Raw genomic sequence first — 24,261 nt, 5'->3', positions numbered from 1 at the left:
ATACTTGAAACATCTGAAAGATGAAAACTGAAGTGTTTCACCATAAAGAAATGTTTGATGCCATAGAAATCCTAATTACAGTATAAACTATATATTGTATTCATGTATGAAAAGTTACATGACACCTAATAAATATAATGTATATTTATTATATATTTATATAGTATTATATATTTATATATTATCTATATAATGTATATTTAATATGTATTTAGTATATATATTCTAAATTACACACACACACACACACACACACACACACACACACACACACACACAGAGTTCAGTTTTAGCCCGGAAGCAGTGATTTCAGTCTAAAAACTGAGTGAGAATGTGAAGTCCAGGACTATACAAAGAGGATGCCAGCTGAGGACTAACAAGAGCATCCAGTGGCTTCTGTGGGAAGTGAGGCAGGGAGCAAAGGCCTGTGATGATGGACACAAAGGCTCCTTAGCACCTTCCTACTCAGTTCCTTTTCAGCCTGTAGCTGGGTGAGAAGCTTGTAAGAGGCCTCTTGAGAGTACAAACTCCTAGATTCTGTCTCTGATTTAGTCTCCATTAGGAGACTTAAAGGGATCATCTTAGGGTGTAAAGCAGGTGACTACTGGGGCTCGTTAGTTGTAGAGTTCAGGATGAAGTATGTCAAGAGAAGGCATAATTAGGTTTAGATAATTAAACAATGAGTTCTCCTTTCTAAATTATTTATGAAAAATAAGCAGTATTTTAAATGTATAGTAAAGAGAAACACGTATTAAAAACAGGAGCAAAAAGATACAGTTCAGCAGAAATAAAATGTGTTGCTTAGAACTTGACTTTGTTCTCTAAAGAAATAAATAGAATGTGTCATGTTTTACCTACACTCTTATTTAAACACTACACTTACCCCCCTCAGTCATTTATTTGCTACTTGGAAAAAAAAAACTTTACCTCACTGGAGAACATTTCAAGAGATATGGCCAAGTTCAGCACTCATTCATTTATTTATTCATTTAACACAACGATTCTCAATCTTAGTGGCAAATAAGCATGGCTGAGCTACTTTATATCAAAGGAGGAGAAAGGAACAATTGATTTATTTGCAGTTTCTGTTGTCTGTACCTACCACAAGGAAGCTTCATTAGGCTGTACTCTAAGGAACACATGTGCTATTTTCAGGAACACGAAATCTAGGAAAGAAATAGGAGGTGCATGCTCACAAAGCACTGTGAGTGCTGCAAAGGCTGTTAGTAACACACGGTGGTTCAGAGAGTGCGGTACCCTTGCTGTTGAAGGCATTAGGGAAGATTTCATGGAGGAGTGGGCATAGGCGCTGGGCTGGATATGATTGATGGCATTTTTACATGAGGGCTACTAGGAAAGGGCACATTCAGATGCTCGGGAAGAATCGTTAAGACTGAAAGCAGGTAAGTGCAGTGAGGGTAACAGTGGTTAAAAGGAGACTTGGAAAACAGCTGATCATACTTGTTTTGAGAACTGGTCTCAAGTCAGGGTATTAAGAATTCAAAGAGTTCTGTGTTTGAACCTATTGCCTAGGTGCAAGACCCAGAGATTTAATGTGGGGTAATAAGGAGTCATGCTTGAAAATAATTAATTTGATATCAGGGTTATAGCTGCATTGGGAGAAGTGACTTTGGAAGACAGGGGACACAGACAAAAGTTACTGTAATTGTAAATCGGGTCTGTGTTACAGTGTAGCAATGGGTGAAGTGCCCTACTTAGAAACTGATCTTTTCAGTCATTCTACGGTAATGTGTAGGATTTGCCAGATTCATTGGCACAAATTATCCTTTATGACCAAAGTCAAACTGTTGGTGTTGGAATAATTGAACATGACATTTCGAACGTGTTGGCAGGAAATTTCCAACAGCAACTTAATGTTAACTGTACAGTGATGGGAGAACTCATAATGGGTTCACGGGTGTTTATAGGCAGGCTAATGCTCAGTATAACTGGCTTCATGGCCAGAGGTAAATAATTACACAGATGTTTAACTGAATCAGAATTTTAGATGCTAATAGGCCACTGGATTCATGCAGCTATGCCAAGAATACGCTTTCTTTCAAACAGGAAACATGCGCAGATGGAGCCAGAGCAATTGACTTCTGGTATGTTCTCCCCACATTCAGCTAGTGTTGCTATGGGTGGCTAATTTTGCAGAAGATCATGGTCAACATTATTTTTGTCCCCAAGGTGTGCCATTAGAATCTTTACTAGGATATATGCAAAATGCACTCAGGAAGCCCTAGCAAGAACTCCTATATTTTATTTGTGAATCCAAATGCTGTGAGTCCCAAATTTAGACATTGAAAACAAGTATCTTTGTGGCATGATATTAGTCAATGGGACTTCTCAGGAACAAGTAAGTCCTGAGGCTGGGGTCCTAATGAGTAAGGTTGGTGTTCCTATAAAAGAAAGCCCAGAGAGCTGTCCGGAACCATTAAACATGGAAACACATAGGAAGAATAATCTGCTATGAGCCAGAAGGGAGCCTTCCACAGACACAAAATCTAGCTGCATCATGATCCTAGGCTTCTTACCCTCTGGAACTTGGATGAATAAATTTCTTTTGTTTATAAGCTACCTAACTGATCTGATCATTATTTTGCAGCAGAAAAAAATTGCCTTATTTGTGGTAAGTTAAAAACCATCAAAGAAACCCAATAAGATGTATCAGTGCTGTCTTCTAAGCCTGATGACCTGAGTCATTATGCTGCACCCCTACATACATAACGAATAAATGTAAAACCCTTAAAAATGATCAAACAATCCAAAAATATAAAGTTTATGCTATCTTTAGCAATGGCTTATGCAGTAGCAGAGAAAGTTGAACCTTGAGTAACTGAAGGTTTCTGAAAATTCAGAACAGGAGATTTGAATAAACACTACAGATGTTTTTCATAGCTTGAGAGAGGAGTTACAAAGAAAAAGTAGAAATGAAGTAGACTATACATTATTGTGTTAGTTACTTCTCTTGTATTTGTGATAAAATATATGCTTAAAATCCACTTAAGGATGGAAGAATTTGCTTTGATTTGAAGGTACAGGATTGTGGCACAGAATTCATAATATCAGGCCTGTATAGTGTAGGTCCCATTACAATCCCAAGCAAAATATGTGAGAGCTGATATGTTCATTATATGTTTCTACCATACTGTCCAATTGGCATATTAAAATCAACTCCACAAACAGAATCAATGACTCTGTTCACTTCAGATATTCTCTATTCCATCTTCCCTAATCTCTAAATTCTTTCTTAATTTTTAGTTATTTGGGCAAAAGCTTAGAAATAAGATTTGGTTTTTTTTCTTTTTAATAGCTTATACCCAGGCCACCAGGAAATCCTGTCACATCTACCTTTAATTTGTATGCTTCTCAACCAGTTTTCACTATATCTAGAATCCAAGGCCTTGTATAAATGTTGGTCTCTTCTTCCTTTCCAAATGGTCCTGCCATTTGGCAGGACTTTTTAAAAAACCTACTATTTGGTATCTTATATTTAGTTTGAGTGAGTTACTAAATCCAGCCATGGCTTCAAAGGAACTGTTTCTACTAACTACTGTGCAAATATCTGGAGGCATGGTAGCCATCCCAGAACTTACCAGTCTCAGGAACCCAGCTAAATGAGACTGCTGCATCTGGCTCTCAGAATTAAAACCTCTACTTCTGATAGCACTCTGAAGCAGACACAGAAGTTGGGTGTATCTCAGTTTTAAAAAACCAGTATTCTCCTGCATACCAACACCTTAAGTGCACACTGAGTGGAGAGCAAGGCCAACCAGTGGCAGTTTCTGCTTCCGACACTCTAGTGTGTGTTTTGTCTGATGATACCAGCAGCCATTGTCTGATTTTTTTGGGGGGCGTCTAGAATATTTGGTGATACTTGTTCATCCTTTGAGCTCCTTCAGTCTCCAAAGACCAAGTAAAAATGGCTTTTTTCCTTACACAAAACCTTCACAAGCATCAGGCGCCTTACAGCTTAGATCTCCTTATCATCTAGGACTTCCTGCGCTCTCACTGTAACCTTGGCAATAAAAAGCCAACTGCACAGCTATTGAGTAAAGCACAAGATCTCTGCATGTGATTCTGCTGGCTAAAGAAAGGGCACTTGGCTGAGAAAAGCACCCTGAATTCATTGCAAATATACCAGCAGGTAGGTGAGCCTTCTGCTGCTCAGAGAAGCTGGTGTAACACCACTAGAGCTCCCTCCAACCAAAAGGAAATAGCAGGACTGATAAACAAGTGTTCCCGGAAAGCCCTGAGTTTTTCAAATAGTTTGTTCCATTTGTAAGCTTATAATGTCCCTTTTAATGCTAGTAGTTTATCACATTAAACACATCTGTCTTTCAGTTTGCCATTTGTATGACTTTATGTTTAGCAAAGCTCTACCATGAAAAGAGTAGGTAATGGCTTGCTTTTCTTTAATTGTGTCTGGAATTTGCTTTTATATTCTGTGTTTTGTACATTTCAGTTTCAAAGTACAATCAAAGGTTATACTTTCATCCTGTAATGTTAATGAGCAATTAAGAACTGATGTTTTAAAAATGGAAACAAGCTTCTCTGTCTACTGAAGATATAGTGAATTTGTAAGACTGTGCCCACTATTATTAGTACACTCAGAGTCTTTGGAGAAATAGCAGTGATATGGGTGAGAACATTCAGCCATGTGTGCATTCTTGACTGCAAAACTGTACTGAAAATCATTGCTTATCAGCTTTAGGAATGTCACCAAAGTATACAAAGACTAGCTAAAATTAGTGACCTTTCAAGATGCTTTGGAACTGTACTTTTTATACTTTTATATTTTTATATTTATCATAAGAGATGTTGAAAGATGATATTGAAATAAAGATTCTTACAAGATAGGAGCAAAGTTTAGAATAGGCATAATCATAAATGGAGAAAGTGACTGAAAATTTTAATTATGTTATTTGTTCTTTTCACTCAATAATTGGAATTTGCTTCTTTTCCTTCAATTTTACTCATCTCTGTAAAACCTGTTTTATTGTTTTTATTGTTTATTGTGAAACCTGTTTATTTTTTATCTTGCTTGTACTTTCCTTACCGGCCTATCTACCCTAGTGTCTTTCAAATAATTAGAGGTAGGGGCCACTTTTATTGAACTCACACCGCTGTGTCTGCTTTCTTGGAGATTGTCATTACTAGCTATTACATGCACTTAATAAAATTAGAGCAGAATTTGACATTGTTGCTGAACACATTAAGCATATCCAATAAGATAAAGAGACAGATACTGGGGAACACATTCAATAAACCACACCACGAAGTTGTCCTGCAACAATTAATTTGGATACAATGATAGATATTGGGAGTCAGAGACAGAATCTATCACCCTGAGAAAATTAATGATTTAATACAAAGGGCCATCTGTAATGAGGCTGTGCTGAAACTCCGGAAGATGGTAAATGGAACTTAAAGTTCAAATATGATAATGCTCGGAATTTGCCTATAGACTTGGAAGTTGAAGATGCCTAAAATTAAAGCAACTGAAATAAAAATAAGATTAAAAAGTTGAAGCATTGCTGACTTAGCTGGTACTGTCACCAGCAAAGGCAGCTAGGTTAAAGATGCACTGCAGGTGAGATCTGCTTTCGCTGAACCCTAGGGTTGTCACGTGTGTGACATGAAGTGATGATTGATTTCCGCCTAATGACTGGCTGAATGTGAATTCTGTCACTATCAAAGAGCTGTGAGTCTTCAATGCAGACAGCTCTTTGATTCTCAGTGTTTATATTTATACACCTTAGCACAGTTTGATAGAAATGTCCTTTGGGAGGCGCCAATTGCTTTTTCCTAACTTCAAACTAAACTAAGAATTATCTGCTTTGTTAAGCTATTTTTGCATGCCTCTATTTTGAGAGATAATTCAAATTGGTTATCACCCTGAGATCTTATTTATGCCAAGTTTGCTTTTCATTATCATTTATTATGTTTACCACTCTCTGAGAAGCTCCTTATTTACTTAATTCATCCCCACCAAACACACTCAGCCTTATGTATATTGCTGTATTTTATTGTAAGAACCTTCCAAACAAAGGGCCAGTCCCTGATTGTTCCTGTGGGACACCTCTGCAGGAATGAGAACGCTCATTTCTTTGCTGTGGATTATTTGGGTTATTCTGCAGTTTAGTCCCAGCTTTGAATTAGTTACAGAATGACGAAGCAAGAGATTACTAACTAGAATACTACCATAAAATCAGAGTAAGGCCGTGTGCAAAAGCGACTCAAAGGAGCCAGAATCATTTGTTGGGGTAGGGTGTCTTTTTTCCCATTATTGGGTTGCAGAAAGAATTACTCGATTCTTTTACTTTTTGAATTTAAGGGTGTAATCTTTTTCTCACCTTCTGATACTTAACTGAAAGTATTTTTATGTGGAGACCATATGTCAGAGAGGGATAATTTTTTTCTCTAAGGTATAATCTCTTAGGATCACTATATATGGCTATTTGAATGTGTCATTTATAATAATAGTAAATCCCCAATCATCTACTAGGAAATCCATTTCCTCTTTCTCTGAAAATTATTCTACCCCCTCTTCTGCAATGATCCCAAGAGCTTAGAAGGTGGTAGGTCTGATTTATATCAGAACATTTCAAAGTCTGTTATTCTATGCACAGTGACCACTAATATATATCTGTGTTAATTGTTATGTACTGCAAAAATAAGTTCCTTTGATAAGGGCTGGGAATCTATGGGTACAAAAACCAGGAGTCAGTTTGATACTGTGAGCATTAACAGAATACTAACAGTATGCTGTCCTCTGGGGCTTGTCATATATCTAGCTGCTTTCCTTGGCCCTGAAAATGGTACAAAGTTTAGCATTCATCATGTGGAGCAGGGTTTAAGGTCAGACAGTAGTTGTTACTCCCAGGAAATGTGTACCACTAATGCACCAGTGGGCATATCTTGCCAGTCTGGTTGTTATTGCTGACAGCATTCACAGCTGAACAAGACTGATGGTTGTTTTTCTCCTCTGAGAGTGTGCTTAACATTTCAGCATTATGTTGAAACTTCCAGGTCAATACCAGCCTGATTTCTCCATGTTCTATGACTCAAGTATGTTATGTCTTCAGCAACACAGTTTTACTATAAGGTTTGGAGGGTAATTAAGAGCACTGACAATATCCTGTTATGTTTTGGGGCCCTATGTGACCTCACTGGACATCAAGTCTAAAACAGGTAACCACTTCTTGATTTGTTTTCATTGTTAGCCTGTGTTGTCCAGTAGGGGCTTACTACTCTATTATATTAACTCCATTTATACTCTTTTTGTATATGAATATGTATAGGCTCTAGGAATTTTCTAGAGTAGAAGGTTTTCATATGACAATTTTGAAATATCTTTACTATAAAAGCCAAATAATTGCACATAAAATGCACAATAATTGTAAGAATGTACAAAGGCTATGTAAACTCAGGTCAGACAAAACCTCAACATGGAGTTTGGGAGGTAAGCACAAAGTTTCACTCTTAACTAAAGATATAAGCACTTGAAAGCTACTGGAAGATGAATAGTCAGTTTTCTTAAGGAGTGTGGTCAATGGTTTGTTGACCACATTCTGGCGGAACATAGAACATCCAGAAATATATGGGCGACACAAACTGTACTTAATGAGCCTTTAAGAAAAAAATAAGAGGCATTAATTGCAATGGTGAGGAAGGGAGATTGGCTCTAGGAAGAGGTGTGGGATGGAATGAGTGTGATTCAAACACATTGTATAAAATTCACCAAAAAAATGAATGCTAATTAAAAGTAAAACATGCAGAGTACTTATGTTCCTTTTGTAAAATTGATTTAATCTATTATTAGCATATAAAATGCATTTTAAAATATAGGTACATGTGCGTATAAGATTATTCATTTCAGCTCTGTTTTTAAAGCAAGAACATTATAATAGTGTCACAGAATACTCTAGATCTATGTAAAGGTGAGATGCATTATAGAAGAAAATAACAATCTCATGTAACATTGGAATTTTCAACACTGTAAGTATATTTTCTACTCTAAATTGTGAACATAATACTAATTTAAAATATAATGACATTTCTTTTACCAAAAACTGTGAGCAGTCATGAATAATTATACAATATAATTCTCCCCACTAAATATTTGGAAAATACCGTAGTAGATTATCTTTACTGTCATATAAATGTTCCTTTCCCTATCATAACTTAAGACTTTACATCTACCAACCTATCAACCACTGTGTTTTTTTCCTATATTAGAAAGGAAATTTAGGCCTAAGATGCACTTTCTTTTAGAAGTTATCTTGGCCACCTAAACCGGAATTATTGATACATCAAATATATCTTAGACTCTTATTATCCTCTCTATTTCCTTAAACTGTCTGTAGTTAGCTATGAACCTGTGGTCTTCTGACCATTCTGTGAGAAGTATATCCTTATAACCTCAGCACTGATTGTAAAAGAAGGCATCATTTCAATTTGACCTTCAGTTATGTAATTTGGATATTGTGCACACTGTGAAGACATGTGAGCCTTGCCTACGACTTCATTGAGAGATCAGATGAAGTCATCCTTCTCAGGAAAATAATAATGCCTCTCACATAAAATGAACTAGAGAGTGGGAAAGCAAAGGTGTCAGTTATAAACTGTAAGAAGATATGTTTCAAAGCCTCTATATTTCCATTTGGACAAAATTGGGCCAGTAGACAGACAGGAGGTCATTGTACTTTGATAGTATAAATGTCTATTCCTCATTTAAGTGTTGACCTCCTCTTACCATTGTTGCCTCGTGATTACTACTAAAACAACAGCCATGCAGCACAGGATATGTGCCATGAGCTTCAGGAAGGAAGTGAATGGGCCAGCATCCCTACAGGCTACTGAGTGCTCACAGAGAAATGGTTCACCTTCAGCAGGCAGTACCCTGGATTGGTGAAATCCAGGCTTGCTGGCTCATTGTACCTTGTATATAGCTATGAAACCACATAACAGAACTCAAGATTATCACTATCATATAAAATATTTCTGTATGCGCTCATTAAGTGACCTTTATTCTCTTTCTTACTACAGCATATGGCCGAGGACAAACCTGCTAACATCTGGCCTGGTAAATAATGATAAAAAATTCAGAACACAGGGAAGTCTGATGTATATTTAATACTTGACAAATGGTATCTTGAACAAACCAATTTTCATGTGTAAAATTATAAGAAAAACAGTTCATTTGTATTATAGAAATCAAAATTATATCATATAGTTTAGCATTCATCATGCCAATATCAATAGCACCCTAATAAAATGAGTGTGATTATTTCTATGGATTTTGGACATATGATGATATGTCTTTAAAATTAAGGTTAACACATTTAGGTGACTAATTATTAGACCTGGAGACATTATTAAATTTACCTGAAGGGTTTGAAAGTGAAAATATTTCACTTTTCCACACATCTGTTGATCATGTTTTACTTTAAGAAATCCTTTTAAGCAAACTTTCATCCCACGGGAGAGCTCCATTGATCACGCTTTCAGGGGCAACTTAATTAATGGGCCTGTGCTATGGCATTATGGCGGTCAATAAATATTAATAGTGTGAGTCCACTCTGCTGAGCACCTTAAAATAATCTAAATAAATAGATCATTTTATATGGCCAAATCTTTCTTTCAGCCTTTCCACATGGAAAATGAAAGTGTGCAAAAGAATTTAAGGTCAGCATTTTAGAGCGATCCTCGGTAAAGGCTGGAGGTAGAGGCCATTATGCATCTGAGGAAAATGAGGTGACAAAGTTTTATTTTTATGGAAAGTATAAAGTCCAGTAAAGCTTAGAACCGAAGAGCATAATCACTATCCTGTATTACAGCCCTCATTGCCGAGCTATACTACAACGGAACTATGCTTTAAAAAACTATTAGACTCAGAGTAGTTTGGGGTTTACAGGAACATTGCAGAGATACTGTAGAGAATTCATGTGTGCTCTTAGTCCATCCCGCTGCTGTTATCCTACTTCAGTGGAGTGCAGTATTTAAGAGGTTAATAATGATGTGTGGCTGTTAATATAACTAGACAATCCACTCCAAATTCACCTATTTTTCCCTAATATCTTTTTTAAAAACTACATTATTTACCAATGTTAGCATTTAACAATTGGCCATCCTTCAAAGAGGATCTATGAAAGTTTTCCAGACTCTTGTTCTTAATGGTATTGTCCATAGAAATGAACACGCATCAAATCTTTTGCAAGTATCTTATTTATTTTCATCTGATTTTTGTTTTATTTATTAAAACAATTTATTTTTTACTTTACATCCAAAGCCCAGTTTCCTTTCCTTCCTCTCCTCCCGTTCCTTCCCCTTCCTTCACCCACTCCTTCTCCTTTTCTTTTTAGGAAAGAGGAAGTTGCCCATGGATATCAACCAGCCTTGGCATATCAAATTGCAGTGAGACTAGGAGGACCTTCTGCTATTGAGGCTAAAGGATGCAGCCAAGTTAGGAGAATAGATTCAGATACAGGCCCTGCTCCCAGTGTTAGGAGTCCCATATGAAGACCAAGCTACACAACTGTTAACATATGTACAGTGGGCCAAGTCAGTACCTTGTAATCTCTCTGTTTGGCAGTTCAGCCTCTATGAGCCCATATAGACCCAGGTTAGTTGATTGTGTAGGTTTTCTTGTGGTGACCTTGACCCCTCTGGCTCCTTCAATCCTTCCTCCCTCTGCATCTGTTTCCATCAGTTGCTGGGTGAAGCCTCTCATCAGAGTTATGATAGGCTCCTTCCTGTAAGTATAGCAGAATATCATTAAAGGTTTCAGGGGGTGGGAACCCTCTCATGGCATGGATCTCAAGCTGAACAAGTCATTGGTTGGCCGTTCCCTCAATTTCTGCTCTGTCTTTACCATGGTAGGGTAAAGATATCTTATAGTCAGGACAAATTGTAAGTTGAAGGTATTGTGGCTGGATTTGTGCCCCTGTCCCTCCATTGGAAGTCTTGTCTGATTATAAGAGTTGGCCAGTTTAAGCTCAATATCCTACATAGCTATGAATCTTAGCTAGTGACACCCTCATAGAGTCCTGGGATTTTCCATTGCCTTATGTTTCTAGCTAATTCCAGAGATGTCCCCTATTCCAGTTATCTCTCCCAGTACTCTCTCCCTCTGTCCTCCCAATATCTGATCACACTTGTTTCTATCCCACCTCTCCGTCATCCAGTCAGCTCGCTACATCTACCCATCTACCCACAATGTCTATTCTATTTCTGATTCTCAGTCAGCTTTGAGTGCCTCTTCTTGTGCTCTCCTTGTTACTTAGCTTCTTTGGGCCTGTGGATTGTTGTAGCATGGTTATCCTTTACTTGACAGCTAATATCCACTTATAAATGAATATATATTATGTTTGCTTTCCTAGGTCTGGGTTCCCTGTATGACCTTTTCTAGTTCTATCCATTTGCCTGCAAATTTCATGATGTATTTTCATTAATGGCTGAGCAATATTTCATTATATAAATGTACCACATTTTCTTTACTCTATGATAGATGAACATCTAGGTTATTTCCACTTTCTGCTTATTATTATTATTCTGCTATGAACATAGTTGAGCCAGTGTTTTTGTGGTATGGTAGAACATCTTTTGCCTATATGTCCAGGAGTGGTATAGCTGTGTCTTAAGGTAGAACTATTCCCAATTTTCATTGAAACCATCAAATTGATTTCCAAAGTATCTGTACCAGAGTGCATTTCCACCAGCAATGGAGGATTGTTCCCCTTTCTCCTCATGCTCACTAATGTGCTGTCACTTGAGTTTTTGATCTTAGCCATTCTGACAGTGTAAGATGGTATCCCAGAGTCATTTTGATTTGCATTTCCCTAATTACTAAGGACACTGAACATTTTCTTAAGTGCTTCTTGGACATTAGAGATTCCTCTATTGAGAATTTTCTGTTTAGATCTGTGCCCCACTTTTAATTGTGTTATTTGGTATGTTGATAACCTGTTCCTTGAGTTATTTGTATATTCAGGATATCAGCACTCTGTTGGATGTGTGGTTGATAATGATATTTTCCCATTCTGTGCACTGCCATTTTATACTTTTGACAGTGTCCTTTGCCTTACAGAAACTTTTCAGTGTCATGAGGCCCCATATATTAATTGTTGATACTGGTGCCTGTGCTATTGGTGTTCTTTTTAATAACTTGTCTCCTTTATCAATGTGTTCAAAGCTATTTCCCACTTTCTCTTCTATCTGGCTTAGTGTATCTGACTTTATTTTGAGGTGTTTGATCCACTTGGATTTGAGTTACATTCAGGGTGATAGATATGAATTAATTTGCATTTTTCTACATGCAAACATCCAGTTAGGCCAGTACCATTTGTTGAAGGTGCTATCTTTTTTTTTTTTCATTATATAGTTTTGGCTTCTTAGTAAAAAACCATATATCTGGTGACTTATTATAAATCAAGATGCTTTATTTCTGGGTCTTCAATTCAATCTCATTGATCAACTTGTCTGTTTTTATTCCATTAACATGTAGTTTTTATTCTGTTGCTCTGTATCATAGATTGAAATCAGGGATGGTGATACTCCAGAAGGTTTTTCTTTTCCATATGAAGTTGAGTATTGTTCTTTCAAAGTCTGTAAAGAATTGTGATGGACTTTTGATAGGAATTGCATTGAATCTGTAGATGCTTTTCATAAGATGGCCATTTTTACTATGTGAATCCTACTGATCAATGAGCATGGGAGCTATTTCCATCTTTCTATTTCATCGATTTCTTTCTTTAATGACTTGATGTTCTTGTCATACAGGTCTATTACTTCTTTGGTTAGAGTTACACCAATACATTATATATTATTTGTGGCTACTGTGAATGGTGTTGCTTCCCTACATCCTTGTTCATCCCATTTAAAATTTTCATATAGGAAGGCTACTGATTTTTAATTTTTCTCTTGTACCCAGCCACTTTTGTTGAAGATGTTTACCAGCTGTAGAAGTTTCTTGGTAAAATTTTTGAGGTTGCTTATGAATACTATCATGTCAACTGCAAAAAGCAGTAGTTTGACTTCTTTTTTTTTCCAATTTGCATTCCCTTCATCTCCTATAGTTGTCTTTTTGTTGTAGCTAAAGCTTCAAGTATAATATTGAATAGATACAGTGAGTAGACAGCCTTGTCTTGTCCCTGATTTTAGTGAAATTCTTTTAAGCATATTACCATTTAATTTGATTTTGGCTATCAGCTTCCTGTATATTGCCTTTATTATATTTAGGTATATGCCATGTATCCATGATTTCTCCAAGACTTTTTATCATGAATACCAATGTCCTTTTCCGTATCTGATAATATGATGATGTGCTTTTTAAAATATTTGTTTATATGGTGGGTTACATCGATGAAATTTTGTATTTTGAACCATCTCTTTATCTCTGAAAGGAAACCTGTTTGATTTTGTGGATTTTGTTGTTGAAGTGTTCTTGGATTCAGCTTTCATGTGTTTAACTGGATTTGCATCAATGTTTATAAAGGAAACTGTTCTGAAATTGTCTTTGTTGAGTCTTTGTGCACTTTATGTATCAGTGTGACTATGACCTTATAGAAAGAATTTGGCAATCTTTCTACTGTTTTTATTTTGTGGAGCAACTTGAGAAGTATTGGTATTAGATTTGAATGTCTGGTAGAATTCTGCACTAACACCATCTGGCTGTGACCTTTATTGGTTGGGAGACTTTTTGATGTTGTTTTGTTTTTGCATCGTATTTATTACCTTTTAAAATATCATTTCTCTATTTTATTTTATTTTATTTTATTTTATTTTTAATCTTTTTCATTTTACATCCAGATTGTAGCCCCCTCCCCTATCTTCTCCTAGTCTCATCCTTTCTCCCTAATCCCCACCCCTCCAGCACTCAGAAAGAGAGAGCCCTCCTCCCCTATCATCTGACCTCAGCCTATCAGGTCTCATCTGAAGTGTTTCTTCTGCTGTGGCGTTGCAAAGCTGCCCCACCACAGAGAAGTGGTCAATGTGTGGGCACCGGAGCCCTTGTTAGAGATAGCTCCTATGCCCTGTATTATAGGACCCACAAGGAGGCTGTGCCTCCTATCTACTACATCTGAACAGAAGGTCTATGTCCTCACCATGCATGGTTCTTGGTTAGTGTACCAGTCTCTGCAGCAAAAGCTCAGCCACCCCTAACCCCTGTCATGGATTTGTTTGTTCTTTGATCTCCTTGTGGAGCTCCTGTCTATTCCAGGTTCTTCTATCCTCAACTCTTCCATAAGACTCCTTGCACACCATCCCAAAGTTTGACTGTGATTCTCAGTGTTTGATGACATCCTTTGCTGGGTGGAGTCCTTCAGATGACTTCAGTGTTAGGCTCCCCTCCTCTTCCTTCTCTCCAACTGCTTCCTGTGTCTATTCAGTTCTTAAAATTGTCCCCGTGTGACTCCTGAAACCTGAAAATGGCTGCCTTAACTTGTAATTATATGTATGTATATATGCCTCTTTGGAAGCAGGTACTTTTGTGGGAGCAGACACCTGCATAGGAGTAGGCATCCAAGTGGGGACAGAGGCCTGTGTTGGGGCAAGTGCCATTTTTGTCTTGATCCCTGGTGAAACCAGAGTTGTCTGATTACTTGAAGCAAGTCATCACAAGTGGTTGTGATCTATCCAAAAAGGGTGCTGTGACCTAAACGTCTGTCCTTTCAAGAGCTGTATTTACTCTTAACTTCTGGATTGCCTCTGCAGTCTCATGTTTGTAAGTGATTATCTTTATCATATCTAATTAGTATATAGTGAATTCATATAATCAGGTTGCTTAAAATTTTCTCAGGTGAAAAGGAATCAACAGGGGACAATTTTAAGTGACCTTGATACAAATCATACCAATATAAATATAAACTTTTATTTATATTTGTAGCCAAGGCTGGCCTTTATATTGTTTCTTTAGCCATCCAAATTCTGGAGTTACTTTTTATGATTATACGTATTCATTGTGGTTGTGGTGTGAATAACCTCTTGTCACCTATCAATGGAACATGCCAAGAGTGTGATGCTGACCATGATTACTTGACTAAGGTATGGAACTCCAGGTTCCTACACTGACAAATCACCACCTCCCCTCTGAATCCTCCTTTGGAAGCTGTTCCTGAAATCACACTGGATCTAGCTATGTAGTACTAAGTTCTGCGTCTTGGAAAATAATTACCTACATAAATTGTTTTTAATATTCCTTTTCTTTTTTGAAAAATTTTAAATTAATTTATTCATATTATATCTCAATGGTTATCCCATCCCTTGTATCCTCCCATCCCCCCTCCCTCCCATTTTTGCCTTATTCCCCTCCCCTATGACTGTTCCTGAGGGGGACTTCCTCCCCCTCTATATGCTCATAGGGTATCAAGTCTCTTCTTAGTAGCCTGCTCTCCTTCTAGTATTTGTCTTTTCTCTCCCATTTGTATATTTGGTCATTTACTTATTCTGTGTGCAGTCATGGTTTGAATGCTTTTGAATTATATCCCAGCATTGTGTACCTTGTCATTCAATTTGTTCCATCTTCAGCATTTAGGAGCTGTTTCATGTTGGTTTCCTTTGGATGTATTTTTTTTTGATCAATCCCTTACTTTCTAACACAAAAGTTTCTAGAAGCTTCTCATGCAGTCCATGCCATACCCTGACCAAGTCATCAGTTTCTCTAGGAAGCCCTTGTGCCTTTAATGGAAAAAGATTTAGGGACTTTGTGATATTAGGAGCATATTGTTGAATTATGATACTTGCAAAAATTCCTCTATTTGGAAGGATGAAAAAGTACCTTCTTTGTTTAAAGAATAAGAATATTTTCCATCTAGAATGAATATAGAATTTCATATTATGCCATAAAAGTAGCTGATTGGGAAATGCCATACTTTGTACACTGATAGGATCAAGTAATGGACACTTGTGAATCAGCTAAGAAGTATTAATGTTGAAACGAATAGAAGGAAATTGCATTCCTCAGTGCTGTTAAAGTGAGTTCATGTTTGTCTTCCTCATGAGTAGAATAGTAAAGCTAAGATGGTGCAATGTTCCAATGTCAGCATAGTTTTCCGGTTTAGTTACTCATTTGCCTTTCCCTTCAAACTTTTGCTGCTCTAGAGAAGTGTGTCAAGTGCTGTTGACTATTTTGTTTTGCCTAATATCAAGTAGACAGTGCCAGTTGAACAGGACTGCATTCTAGCCATGCATTTAACTTTCTACATAACACAGGGTATACCATTTCATAAAGTGTCTTATGAGATTAAAAACATGATAGTAGAAAAAATATCTACCTTAATTCTCAATGTTCATTTGGGGTGACCACTCATTAGGGTCATTGATGAGCTAGCAAAGTCTACATTTTAGGTGTGTGTGTGTGTGTGTGTGTGTGTGTGTGTGTGTGTGTGTGTGTTGTTATGTGTTTGGAAATCTGCTCCCTAAGGTGCTTAGGCTTGTGAACCTTGTGAACTTCCTGTTGTTCATCACCATAGTCATCCTGGCATTGTTTGATTCTTTTAGATTTTGCTTTGTCACAAGCTTATTTCAACACATGCACATGGCACATTCATAGTTACTTTTTTCTCTTTTCCTTTTAAAAAAGATTTATTTATTTATTTTACATATATATGAGTGCTCTATCTGTATGTACAGCTGCATGTCAGAAGAGAGCATCAGATCCAAGTATAGATTGTTGTGAGCCACCATGTGATTGCTGGGATTTGAACTCTGGACCTCTGGCAGAGCAGACAGTGCTCTTAAACACAGAGCCATCACCTCAGCCTTAATTACTTTTTCTTATCAACATGGGTGGCTGTAAAACAACTGACCCCTGTGCTGCTCATCTGAGCATATTTTAGAATGAGAGTTACACTTCATGAGAGGATATGTCAGAGATAGGATTGAGAAAGATCATGGACCAGCACAGCCACTATTAAAGAGCCACATTTTTTTATTAGTGTGTATACACAAGATGTATATATGTGTTTGTCATCAGAGGAACACAAACATACACCATGGCACAAATATGAAAGTAAGAAAACAATTATATTTAATTCTCTTTTCCAGCTGTATCTCAGGGATTAATCACACCATGGCATTCTGTGGCATGTTCTCTTACACAAATGAGCCATATTGACAGTCCAAAGTTGCTTGATATGCATTATCTTTGGCTTGTCCATCTTCTATGTACATATAGAGTCTGCCTCATTAGCCAGGAGAAGCAATAATTACCATTTTGTCATTGTTTTCCCATAATCATGTGCTTTCCTTTAAACCTGTTGGTGTCTTGATTTCTTATAGGGGAGCTAGGCTCAGTGCACCAAAATGGATTTGAAAAAAAAAATCTGTAGGTGCTTAAGTCAGATTTTATTCTATCAAGAGCTTTAAGGAAAAGAATAATATTTTCTACCTGTCTCTTGCAAATTCATCTAACATATCCTTCTCTGTTTTGTATGTCTTTTATTAAGTGTCAAAGGCATGTCAGTACAACAGTATAAAAGACCCAGTTAGTGAGACACAAATGCATTGCTTTTCCTACAACCTCTGCCTCCCTCTTGTTTCTGCCAAGCTCAGACTTTCCCTTCTGAGAAGGAAAGGAAACTGCTTGGGAGTTTCCACAATAAGAAGATGTTTGTCTGGTTTAAAAATGTTTTTAATAGTTTAGCCAAGGCCCTTTCCCTCCTTTGATACAATAATAAACAGATATTATATTCACTATTCCACTTGTTATAGATAAAGTGGGGTTAAGACATATGATGAGAAAAAAATAAGTACACATCTATGAATACAAGTTAAAATACAAATTAATCTGTGAAAACCTTGGGCTAGAATTTGTATATATAAAGATTGATGTCATTTGCTGTTCAGTCCACTTGGAAAGATCAGAAAACCATTTCCAAAGGCTTTCTCTGTGTTTACAAGTACAAGGCTACAGTCTTTGGAAACAAAAAGCCGATAAACTAAAAAGAAAAGATACTATACAGTTTTTGTGAACTTCAAAAAAAAAAAAAAAAAAAAAGACCTTTAAGCTGAAACAACCATGTAAGCCTTAAGAATTAACTGAGAAAGACAAAAATAGTAGAAAATCTTGTTCTCTTCAGATTTTGTTATAAAAAGTGTGATATGGGACAAAAACTGGATAGAATCTGCGCTGAAAACATGTGATGCAGGATGAAACAATAAGTAAGCTAAGAGTAGCAAGCAGTGGCTCCTAGCCAGATGCACAGGTGCGTGAAGAAAGAGCATGAGCTGCTGGAAATGTTCTGTGGTTTGATTTTGCTGCTGTTTATACATGTGAGTATATTTGTCAAGCTCACATAAAAACTTAGAAAAGTTGCACCAAGAGAAAACCTACAAATTACTGTATGCTTCTGTTATAACACAACATCTAAGTCAATTAACTTAAAAAGACAACGGTTTATTTGGCTCACTTTCTGGGAGATTTTAGTCTATTTCAAGCAGTATTTTATGATGGAAATAAACTATAGGAGACACAGCTCACATTTGAAAGGGTGGAGGGCAAAAGAAGAAAGGAACAAGGGCCAAGTCATTATACCTGGTCCAAGGGTGTCTCCCCATGGGACTGGGGGAATTCTAAGTAGACAACACCCATGAAAATGTTCACCATTCCCTCAAAGTTCAGAGGTTGGGCACTATGGTTAACAGGTAGTATATCTCCACACCCTATTTAGAGGAATTGTCTCCTGGAAGCAGCATTGACTGAGTAGTCTAAACTCTCTCTGACCATATTGGCCAGGATGTCTCCAAATTGTTCCAAGGAACACTTGTCTACTTGCAGTCACTAAACACAATGTTACTAAAGTCATTAAACAATCATGTTTTACATAACATTAAGCTCAGTTTATAGACAAGCAAAAAAGAGGGTCACCTACTTGAAGCACAAGTAGAAAGGGGAAATCATTTTGGGTGACATAATCTTAAAGGAGGAAAAATGTTCTACTTATGACTCTCTTTGGTATTGAAAAGAGCGTGCTACCTATTGGACTTAGATCCAGATATGCACCTGATCAACACCTGTTAGAATTAGGACAGGCTTCTTAGAGTCCACCACATCCAGAGCCATCTCAGGCACTTAAGGAGGCAGTAGGATGCTGCATGAGACAAAGGAGATCCAGTCTGTGGGGATTTTTGCTCCTCTGGGACTGTACCCTCTTTATGTTTCGATGGAATTCCTGAGCTATTTCCAATATCTAAAATATAATGGAGGCACATGAAGCTCTAAATTGAACAAACTATTATTTATAACAATAATGTGAGTTAATATATGCTGTAACCTTTAAGAATCTAAAAAGCAACAAGAGTGGTTTTGTATTTTTTGAATTTGTACATTGCTAAGCAATTGCGTTAATGTTATACTGTTTGAATAAAAGGGCAAGTTAATTAAGGTTTGAAGTACTGATAATACTTATCTGCAAAGATTTTGATGAAATTTTATTTAGAAAAGTAAACATGCCCAGATAACACATGAGTTGCAAGTCACTAAAAGGAATTGAACAAACAGTAAGTTAAAAATGACAACACTTTTCTTTGACTTCTGTTATATCCTGTTTTTTTTCTCTTTAATATTTGGGTATAGTTGCCAGATGTTTTTATGTAAGACTGATTCCTTGCTTCAAACAATTATGTCAGAATTTTCTAAGAGTAATAGAACTAAAATGTCACAATATGAGTTGGGATTTACAATTAAAGCTGAACAATGCTTTCACTAGAGTGGCATTCAAGTGTCAATGTCACTGAGGCAAAGCACCAGGCAGAGCCTCTAAGAGCTGAGAAATTGTCACACTTATGTAAGGCCAAGCTTCGGAGGCCTCAGTCCTTGAAAAAGTCTGCTACTGGGTTTGATTCTCAGTTCGCTGTCTTCTGAGACAGTGTGTTTGGTGTATGTTTGGTGTATGATCCAGACATCTTAATCCTCAACAGCTATTGCTAGGGTCATGACACTTTAAAAAGTACAGACTCTCCAAGAAAGAAATTCAGCTTTCTACTAGCTGTTCTAGTAGCTCATATTCATATTTTTCATAACTTTTATTTTTACCAAATTCTGGAAAATTCTTATTCATTCTTTGTTAGGACTATGAAGTGATTTGGTTTGTAGAAAAAATTTTCCATCATAGAATAGAATCATAAAGATTGGTAACTCTTACTATTACCTGGAGCTTCCTATAGTCAGATGATTTTGAAATTAATATTTCCTTTTTTTTTTTGACTGACAACTGGCTTAGAAGTGTTAAATAAAATTAGAAATTAAATACAGTCCAGTCACTAACTTTAGTATGTGTTGTTCAGTTTTTACATAAAGTCCTCTGGAGTCATTTAACTCACTAACTAAAATGTGTTTTTTTATTTTTTTTTTTATTTTTCATTAATTTATTCTTGTTACATCTCAATGGTTATCCCATCCCTTGTATCCTCCCATTCTTCCCTCCCTCCCATTTTCCCCTTATTCCCCTCCCCTATGACTGTTCCTGAGGGGGATTTCATCCCCCTGTATATGCTCATAGGGTATCAAGTCTCTTCTTGGTAACCTGCTGTCCTTCCTCTGAGTGCTACCAGGTCTCCCCCTCCAGGGAACATGGTCAAAGGTGAGGCACCAGAGTTCATGTGAAAGTAATATCCCACTTTCCTCTCAACTGTGGAGAATGTTCTGGATAAGTAAAATATGTTTTACATAAAACCATTCTGAAGATTCCAGTTGGCATTCATACTTGTTTTTCTAAGTGTCCAGACTAAAAAAACAGATGAAATAATCATTTTACTCCATATTTACAATGTATCTACCTCATTATAAAAATTAATAAATGAATTAAAATACATTTAAATAAAAAGTTTAAGAAAGTGCAGCATCTACCATATATCTATGAACTAAAGCCATCAGAAATGTCAATTCATCCTTTTGCTTTAATCTTTATTACAAGTTTTCCTGTATTTGTACACATATATATATTGGAAAATCTAATTGAGGAATGTAGGTGTCATGAGTTGTCTTGCCTGTCAACTTGACCTGCCTCGAAAGATGGAAGATCAACTCCAGATTTGCCTCAGTCAAGATGTCCTGTTGCTGTGGCTGTGGGACATTTACTTAACTAGTAATTGATGTATGAGGTGGATCCTGCTGTGGGTAGCACTCTCCAGAAGATTAGAGCAGATTGCTGGAGTTAGTTTGAGGCCATACAGGGCAATTCAGAGGTCAAGAGAGAAGCCAGGTTGTGTAAGTTAGTTGGGACAGTGTGAGGGGGAGGGTATTGAGCCAGAACAGCTAAGTTGAACCATCCAGCCCAGAGTTCGCTAAGAACAAGAAAGGGTGAGCTTATTAAGCAGTAAATCATAGAAGCTTCTAGGACTAGTCCTAGGTTAGCAGACAGAAACAGTAAGCATCCGCAACAACAAGTCAAGGAGGCAAATAAAAGTTCCCTTTACACACATCAGAGATTTTTGTTTGTCCATTTGTTTGCTTGCTTCGTATTTTGAGACAGGGTTTCTCTGTATAACAGCACTGGCTGTCCTGGGCCCTCTTTGTAGACCAGGCTGACCTTGAACTCACAGAGATTCAATTGCCTCCGCCTCCTGAGTGCTAGGATTATTGTTCAGTGGATAGAAGTTAAAGTAGAAACTTATAAGTGGCCAAAGTGAAAAGAGTATGTGTGTGTATCAGTGGTATGCTCAGACACAAGTATTTCTGTATCACATCCTCCTTTTCTCAAGGCTCAAGGATAATTATGGAAGACAGGTTAAAAGAGCCAGGGTCAAACAGCATCTGCTGAAGATGATAAAGCCACTGTACTCATGGACACAAAGCACCTGTGATTGCCTGCACAAAACCAATATAGTCAACATTATAGCACTGAGTGGTGAGGGACCCATAAGTTCCCACTCTTAGCTGAGTAGCTACTGAAAACTGATGTCTACTTAGGGATTGGGATTTTATTTGTTTTAAGACTATTGCTCCTGGTAGGTATCACATACTTCAAAGGATGACCCAACACCCATGAATATGTTGGCAACACAGGTATGACTCCATGGGTTCTTTAAAAAAGAAAGAAAGAAAAGGACATAAAGTTGGTAGAGAGGGTGTAGAGAGTCTTAGAGAAACTATTGGGAAAGGTGGGAGGGAGTGTGATCTAAGTATATTTTATGCATACGCACAACTCTCAAATACTTAATAAAATACTGTATTGAATAAAGCATACCAAGTAAAAGAAAGGATGTAAATTTCAAGGGCTGGAAATAAGAAGCATAAAAATTCTGTTTCTCTAATCTGAATTTTCGTAATTGTATGTGGCTTCTATAATGTACATAAGGTAAGTGCAATAGTTTAAATATCTACAAAGGGACAAAAATGTGATCCATAGTTAAATATCAGACATAAAGCCATGGACATGACATTATAATAATTCATTATAGGTTTATCTTCAGAGAAATGTTAAATCTGTAAATTAATTGAAAATGTTACTTATTGTCTAACACAAAAGGTAGCTATTATATTTAATTAAAATATGGTGGCGTGCACCTTTAATCCCAGCACCAAGGAGGCAGAGGCAGGCGGATTGCTGTGAGTTCATGGCCAGCCTGGTCTGTAAAGCAATTCTAGGACAGCCAAGGCTACACAGAGAAACCCTGGTCTCAAAAACCATATATATAATTTATATATATTAGTGTCTAATTTCCAAATAAGTACTTTTAAAAAAATAACTTGCCCTCTGGCCATGGTGATGCAACTCTTTAATCTCAACACTCTCGGAGACAGAGGAAGGCAATCTATGTGAGTTCAAATCTAGCCTGGTCTACAAAGAGAGTCCAGGACAGCCAAGGCTACTGTCTCTAAAAAAGAAAAAAAATAAACTTTCTTCATAATCCAAATTAAAATTTTCTTTACACATATTTTCTTGTTTATCTTAACAAGACAATTTGTTTTCTGGGCTGGGAATGTTGAAGATGATTTCAGACATGCAGTTTTTAACGCACGGGGTCCTTTCTTTTCAGAGTGATGTGAGTCCTGCCAGCAGTACTGCCTCACTTCCCATCAGCCCTCTCACCGAAGAGCCTCTGCCTTTCAAGGTAAGATATAGTCATACCCTTCAAAACAGTTTTCAGTATTTTAATGTCAACTAATGTTGTATACTATATAGTCCACCCACAGATGTGAAGTGATCTGGTTGATTCATCTTACCTGGTTGGTTGCCTTTTGTCATGTTTTATTACCCGTGAAGTGCAGATCCACTTCAGCCTCCTCAGCGCTGAGACTGGGGCTGTGCATTGCTGTGCTAAGATCTCATTCATCTTTAAATGCATAATTGCAAGTGTTGTTTTGTTTCATTTTTCTATTACTACGTAAAAAATGAAGGCCGGGATATTCATGGAACCATTGCACCCATAGTGTATGACAGGAGAGCTGCATTGTAACCTTTTGGTTCGTATGGAGTAAGGGTTTTCATAACATGTTTGTAGTTAGTCCTTGCTTTGCATCGAAGTATCTGCAGTATTGATTCTGCTTAGATTTTCTTTAGCAATGCTACTTAATTGTACAAATGTTACAAAGCAAAAGTTAACATTAATTGTGACTTTATTCTCCTAATCGTAGGCCTCCATGTGATACAAATATGGGCATTTCCTTGTTGCCTGCTAGGGTTAGGGTTTTTAGCCTTTGCATGACAACTGAGTTGTAATCTGAATAAATTAATAAAAAAAAGAAAATCTATTTTCAATAAAAATTCAATAAAGAATACATGGACCAAAAAAAAAAAAAAAAAAAAAAAAAAAAAAAAAAAAAAAAAAAAGAAAAGAAAGAAAGAAAGAAAAAAATGAACTGTATCAACAATTTTTGTTTATCATTAATGTTACTATAAATAGGGACAATCTATAATAGTCTGGATTAAAAAAATGGAATATTTGGATAATGCATTTAGGTTCAAAGATTTTTTTTGCACAATTTGCTTTAAACTCATAGTGGTGCACACTTTAGTGTCCATTGGGATGTGTATGATAAATGTATATAATACTATTACCTGGGATTTTGTACTATTCTGTACAAGGATTTATGTTATTAAGCATCATGCTACATACAGGCTATGCAGAGTCAGCTACGGCTTCCCTTCTTTATCATATTGTGTCACGAAGTCATGCCTTCCAGAAGGCTCGTCCATTCAGGACCTTTAGTTTCTACCCAAACCTGAGTTGTTTTATGATTAGTGATAGATTTAATAAAATTATGAAAATATAATTTCTGTATCAAATAATTGAGAGGTACTGCATGACATG

At 36.8% G+C, this 24,261-nt stretch overlaps 1 protein-coding gene and 1 long non-coding RNA gene across 6 annotated transcripts in view; both read left to right on the top strand.

The window, feature by feature from the left end:
* The window catches only part of CCSER1 (coiled-coil serine rich protein 1), a 1,085,521-nt gene that overhangs the window by 408,036 nt on the left and 653,224 nt on the right, over nt 1-24,261 (top strand). For all 5 annotated transcript variants that reach the window (XM_084787310.1, XM_084787312.1, XM_084787314.1 and 2 more), the window contains exon 7: nt 22,987-23,061. In XM_084787310.1, the coding sequence (XP_084643436.1) occupies nt 22,987-23,061 (75 nt within the window). The remainder of the gene's footprint in view (nt 1-22,986; nt 23,062-24,261) is intronic.
* On the top strand, nt 7,009-9,719 carry LOC311599730. The gene is made up of 3 exons (XR_014779985.1): nt 7,009-7,197; nt 9,055-9,091; nt 9,653-9,719. It is a non-coding gene; the product is annotated as an uncharacterized lncRNA (long non-coding RNA).

This window comes from Acomys minous, assembly GCF_964271855.1.
Source record: "Acomys minous genome assembly, chromosome: 6".
Classification (NCBI taxonomy): Eukaryota; Metazoa; Chordata; class Mammalia; order Rodentia; family Muridae; genus Acomys; species Acomys minous.
This window is presented reverse-complemented; position numbering and strand designations above follow the sequence as displayed.